General features: G+C 37.7%; 1 protein-coding gene across 1 annotated transcript; it reads left to right on the top strand.

The window, feature by feature from the left end:
* Positions 1 to 1,879: 1,879 nt before the first annotated feature.
* LOC145812884 (uncharacterized) lies at positions 1,880 to 4,917 on the top strand. The gene is made up of 6 exons (XM_082908110.1): positions 1,880 to 1,936; positions 2,057 to 2,075; positions 2,526 to 2,745; positions 2,851 to 3,647; positions 3,768 to 3,825; positions 4,275 to 4,917. Exons 1-6 carry the CDS (start codon positions 1,880 to 1,882, stop codon positions 4,915 to 4,917), a joined length of 1,794 nt encoding a protein of 597 aa, XP_082764236.1.
* The last annotated feature ends 1,909 nt before the right edge of the window (positions 4,918 to 6,826 follow it).

A 6,826-nucleotide genomic window follows, 5' to 3' on the forward strand; every position in this document is an offset into this window, starting at 1 on the left:
GGAGAGAGAGAGAGAGAGAGAGAGAGAAAGAAGAGAGAAGAGGAAAAGAGAAGAAAGGGGGAACAGAGAGGAAGAGATCACCGCCCGTCAATCGCCGCCTCCGATCTCAGATTCTTCTCCACCACCCAGCCTCCAATCTCTGATCTCTGCCTCAGATCTGTGTATGATGATGATGTGTTGAAATTTTTTTTCAATTTTTTACATTTTTTTTTGGTCGATCTCTGTGGTGAGTTTGCTTTTTGGTTGATCTTTATATGTGATGATGATGATGTATTTGGTTGTCTCTCTCTCTGCTACGTTGAATCTATGATTGGTTTTGCTTGTTTGAATATGTGATTGGTTTGTGGGTTTGAATATGTGATTGGTTTTGGTTATTTGAATCTGTGATTGGTTTGTGGGTTTGAATATTTGATTAGTTTGGGTTTGAATCTGTTTGTCTCTCCTCTCCTCTTCCCTTCTCTTCTTTCTTTCTTTTTCTTCTTCATTCTTCTTCTTCTTCTTCTGCAATGAGTTATGGCAAAAAAAAAATAAATAAATAAAAAAATCCCAAAACGACGTTGTTTTGTGATTTTGGGCCATTCGAGCCTTTGATATTTCGAGCTACGTAGCAGGATTGCGTTATTATATAGGAAGTTCCGGAATATTACATGATATTATTGTGGTGCTCCTAATTAATAATGTAATGAAAATTTTTACAAATAAAACAATGTTGATCCATTTGTTGGCCACAAGAGATGACCTATTTTATGTTTTACGATTTTTTATTTGTCACAAGTACTAAAAATATTTTTTTCCAAAATCTTTTTCATATTTTATAAAATTATGCTGGTTTTTGTGTGTGTGTGTGTGTGTGTGTGTGTGTATGTGTGTGTGTTGTGTGTGTCTAGTTGGCCTAATGGATGTCATGGGTTTGTTATTGCAAGACAATTTGAATTAAACATCCAATTCAACTAATAAAAAAGCTCATATCTTTAAAATTAAAATTATTGAAGTCAGCTAAAAGATTGTCGCTACTAAGACGGTGAGTTTTTGTAAAACAGTTCTTCTATGTGTATAAAAATTGATTAAACTCTCTCATGTAATAATGTGAAAGAGTTGTATCTAATTATATAATCGAATTTTGTACAATTAGAATTTCTATTTTTATTTTTAATAAAAAAAAAAGGGGGACAGATTTATGCTTAGATTATCTCTCTTGTATGAAATTCATCAAGACGTAGCCAATGTTAAATGATCAACTTAGCGAGGAGGAAACATTCAAAATTGTCACCTACATATCAAAGAAAAATTAGGGCTTTGTTTATCCAGAGAATAAATTTGATACGAGTATTAACATCAATTAAAAATGAGTAGTGATACACAAATAGAAAAATTATACAAAAAGTATATATAATCAAGATAGTTCTATAAAACATTTATACAAAATGATGTGATATTCGTTCATTTCATATTAAAAGATCTGTGAAAATGGCTTATTATTTTAAAAATGTCACTGTCACATTATTTTATAAGATTTTTTATTTACAAGTTCTATTTACAAATTAGTTTTTTATTATAAAAATAGGGTCACTTACCAATCAGTCCTATTAAATAGACTTATTTATCAACAGGTTCTATTGATAAATTTATCACTGTAAACTTATTCATAAAAATAAGAGAGACTAATAAATAAATTTAGGGATATTTACCAATATATCCCATCCCACAAACAGTTGCACCATTTGGTCCCAACTTTGTGTCTGTTGCTCTGATTGGTCCTATCAGTGAGGGAATATAGTACTGTTGATCCTTTTTTCCTTCTTTGCTAATATGTATTGGTCATTTATACCCTTTTTTCATGTGGTTTTTTTTTTTTTTTTTGGTTGGTTTTCTTCTGTATATGGAAGTACAATATGTTCCTTCTCATTGTGTTAGGGTTTTTCTGGCTGATGTGATGGTGTGTTGTGCTCGTTTGTGTGTTTGTGGACAAACGGTGGTTCCACTTCCCCCGACAGTACTGCTCCTGTGTTACAGGTATTTGTTCTGTTTCGTGTTGATTTCTTTTTCCGTGTTGCAGGTATTGTTCTGTTTAGTAGGTTTGTCTTAATGTGTAACTTATACGGTTTATACACCCAATATGTGTTTGATACACATTGCTGATTTGATGTTCATATGACACGCATGGCTGGTTTTTGGGTAAGGCACGGGGTGTGGGTGGGTTGTTCACACATTCGTATACAACAGTCCACGGGGTGTGGCTGGGTCCACAGGGTGTGGCTGGGTTTTTGCGATGCATTCACTGTAATCTGAAACACTCAACAGTAGTGCTCGTGTGTTGAATGTATTGTTCTGTTTCGTGTTGATCCCTTTTTCGTATGCGTTGTGTGTATAGCTTAATCATTGTGTGTTGCTGTGCCATATAATGTTTATAATATCGCTGTTTCACATTTGTATGGGCCTGTGCACATTGCTAATTGGATGTGCATTTGACACACATGGCTGGGCTTAAATCTGAAGCACTCTGTTGCATTGTTTGCATATTGTAGGGATGGGCGCTCATGTTATGTTGGTGTGTTGTTACCATGATACGAACGCCGCCATGAAGTTGCAATTTCCATTTCGGTTTGATGATTTGGTTAATTCTGTCCATCAAAATTTTGATGGCCTCATAGATGATGATGTGTGTTTATTTTTCAAGATTCTGGGATACAACAATTTCAAATTACAAAATGATATCGATATGGAGAACATGGTATCCCTTGCACGGTCTTTCCGTTTAGGACATATTGACGTCGTCGTTGAAACTTGACACATGTAAAGTTCAAACGGTTTTGGTGACGCAAATCGGAAACAATGTGATGTTACATTCAGTACACCGAGAGAAGGATATGAGTCAGACGATGACGATGACGATGAACAAGATGATTTACTCCCCAATTTTTGTCTTCATGTTGAAAAAGTTTACATGTCCACTCAATGGGCTAATGGTATCACACATGTGGGTCAAAGTTTTGAAGGCGGGGCTGCTGAATTCCGTAATGTTCTTTGTAAGTATACAGTTGAATATGGATTCCGGTTCAAGTATCTGAAGAACAACTTCGTTCGGATTACAGCCGTCTGCACGATGAGGGAATCAAAAGGATGTCTTTGGTTTATACATGCAAGAGTCCTTCATGCTGATGAGTTTTTTTACATTCGTAAGTGGAACGCAGAGCACATTTGCGGTGTTGCCGTTCGGACACCAAAAAACCCGAGGGTAGGGTCTGATTTAGTGTCCGATGTTATCTCTGAACGAGTACATGACAAACCGCTCACACAGCCATCCGATGTTGTTTACGACTTGAAAAAAGATTATGGATTAGAGATAAGCTACCGAGTAGCATGGTTGGGAGTTGAGAAAGCAAGGGGCGAGAAGTTCGGTGCACATTCCATTTCGTTCGATCAATTACGATGGTATAGTAATGCTGTTATGGAAAACAATTCAGGCAGTTACATTAACATTGATTACGATGACCAAAATCACTGGTTTGTACGATATTTTATATCATTCAAAGCATGCATCGATGGGTTCAATCATTGTCACCCTTTACTATTCCTCGACGGTACCTTCTTGAAGGGGAAATTCAAAGGCAACTTGCTAGCTACTACTGCAAAGGATGGCAATCAAGGTTATGTTCATTCGTAGCACACGCACTGTTGTTGGCATATTTTTTTTATTTAAAAATAAAAAACTCTATGATGTTTGCGTCATACCCATCTACTGAACCCACTACTACTTATGCACACAGGTTTATTCCCATTGGCAATTGCAATTGTCGACTTGGAGAACACAACTAATTGGGCTTGGTTTTTGGAACACCTTGCGAACGTGGTCAAAACGGACAGAACGATCACATTTATTTCAAACCGACACACAGGACCTCTAGAATCTATTCCTATCATATTTCCATCTGCCCACCATGCTTTCTGCTTGCAACATTTGCAACGAAACTTGCAAGACAAGATGCGATAAACCAACAAGATGCACCATGTCGGATTGCTAAGTAAATTTCGTGCTTGTGCTTACGCACCGACCGTAACAGCATTCAACTCTAGCTTAGAAAGCTTTAAGGCATCGGGCCGACAATTGGCAATGACTTTTCTGAAAGATTTACCTTCGGCGTATTGGGCAAATGCCTACTTTCGGTACGCACCAGATCGTGAATATATTCCACCAAATTAGTTTCGTACATTGTAGTGCTTAATGGAGTTATCCTTCATAATTACATGGAACTATTTATTACATGTGTCTGTAGGGGTGACCGGTATGGCGAGATGTGTTCCAACGCCGCTGAGTCATTCAACTCATGGATTCGTGAGACACGACACCTCCCAATCACGAAGATGGTTGACAGCATTAGAACGAAAATTATGGACCAAATGTCAAAACCCCAACATAAGGCAGCCGCGTGGCCTGGAATTCTTTGTCCCAAAATCGAGTCTCGATTGGTAAAAGCTTACAACAAAGGCAGGGCGTGGCTTGTAAGCCAATCAAATGATGATGTGTACGAGGTCCATTCATACCCATCAATACTTGTGGATGTTGGCAGGCAGACGTGTTCGTGCTTTCAGTGGCAGATTAAACGAATTCCATGTGCACACGCGATGGTTGTAATCCGTAATAGCGGACGAGATCTGTATGACTTGGTTGAACCATATTACCATGTGTCCGAATATCGTTCCGCATACGCATCAAGCATAACCCCAATACCAACTGTTGAGAAACCTCCGTTCAACACCGACGATTTCATCATACACCCACCAGTTGTGAAACGACCACCTGGAAGGCCAAAGAAAAAACGTATTCTGTCTCGGGGTGAAGAAACACAGCAAATTAGATGCGGACGTTGTCAGCGCATGGGGCACCACAACAGGAAGACATGTAAAGAACCAATTTAGCCGTCACTGTATGCAAAATTTATGGTTACTGTTTTCATTCATAAGTTTGTCATTGTGATTTTCCTTTTTGCCCTAAGTAAATAACTGTGTATGAACACACCGGACATACCATACTATTATTGTTGCTGTTATTACATATTAGTATCGCTTTCATTATATCGTCGTCTTCATTATGTAAGTCGACCAAATAATTTGGGTCCTACCCTTTATTAAACATTTTCGTTATTAAATAAGTGTTATGTATCATATTTTCTTTTGTAATAATTTTGTTACATCGATGGCATTGAATTGAATTGTGGTCCCATTCAATCCACTGTTTATTGAATTTTGGTCCCATTCAACCCACTTTTTCCAGAAAATGTTATGTTAACAACGTCACACTTGCAACATTACACACATTCACCAAATCACCCTATACTTCGAACAACAACACCACATTAATACTGAAATTGTGCTCCATTTGCTCCTAATAACTATTCAAAACACACACTCAGATAACCACCCTATACGTGAAATATAAACATTTACCTAACCACCTTATACGGGGGGAACAACACCAACCCACAAATTTTTTGTTTACACACACAAAGATGATGTTCAACATATCAAACCACATCACTACGCACCATACAAACCCACTGTCAACACCACATTCACCAAATCACTATATACGTCGAACAACAACACCACATTAATACTGAAATTGTGTTCCATTCCAAATTGTGCTCCATTTTCTCCTAATAACTATTCAAAACACACACTCAAATAACCACCCTATACGTCAAACATAAACATTTACCTAATCACCCTATATGGGGAACAACACCAACCCACAAATTTTTTGTTTACACACACAACGATGACGTTCAACATATCAAACCACATCACTATGCACCATACAAACCCACTGTCAAACATTCTCACTAGCCAATAACATGTTATACCAACTCCATATAAACACATTGCCCATGCATATATCACAAGTCACAACAAAAACCACAACACATTCAAAGAAACCGCACATCATATTTATTACGAAATTTATACTATTAACGTACGTTCACAAAAATCCAAAAACCATGCATATACCACTTGCTAATAAAAAATATATAACTGTACGCTATTGTCTTCCACATGTGCCCCAAAAACCATGGATATCCCACTTGCTAATCAAAAATATATAAAATATATAACTGTACGCTAATGTTTTCATATGTGCTTGGAAGCTAACATTCAGATGGAATGTTTAAGACCCTTGCTAATGTCGTTGACAAATCCTTTTACCATGTTTGCTCTCAACACGATGCCATTGGTACCTTGCAATGATCGCGCTACGTCAACATGGTGTACGTACTGCCTCATCACTGTGCAAACAATAACCGCACAATTCAGCCTGTGTTAGGAAAACAAGAAATAAAATTTCAATTAAAATCCACAATCACTTTCGTATACAACGGACAAACAATACAGTTCGAACTCCAGTTCACTTACGAGTCGGCTTTCTGCTGGGGGCAGTCTTCAACAACCTCGAGGGCATGATTGAAAGTCTCAGTGATGCTAACCTCATCTATTCCATTTGCTCGTAAGGACCGTTTCATTACAGACGACACACGTTCCTTCTGTCATACACAAAACACCCACCACAATTATATTCAAAATCGTAATACATCCAAGACCTGATGACAACTACAATGAAATGTGTTCCTTACCAGGACAAGTGCTTCATTGTAGTGCGCGTCTGACCTGCCAGATGAACGTTGTCTCATTGGGTTAAAATGTTTCCAACTTTCATCCTCTGCGTCGTACACCACTAGTGTCCAGTGTGCGTTGTTGCATATCGGGAAATGAATGTACCGACATTCCTTTGATGCTGCAAAATTCTTCAGCACATAACTTTCCATTGTTTGCT

Source organism: Camellia sinensis, chromosome 15 (genome assembly GCF_055761805.1).
Source record: "Camellia sinensis isolate YWXY chromosome 15, ASM5576180v1, whole genome shotgun sequence".
NCBI classification, from domain to species: Eukaryota; Viridiplantae; Streptophyta; class Magnoliopsida; order Ericales; family Theaceae; genus Camellia; species Camellia sinensis.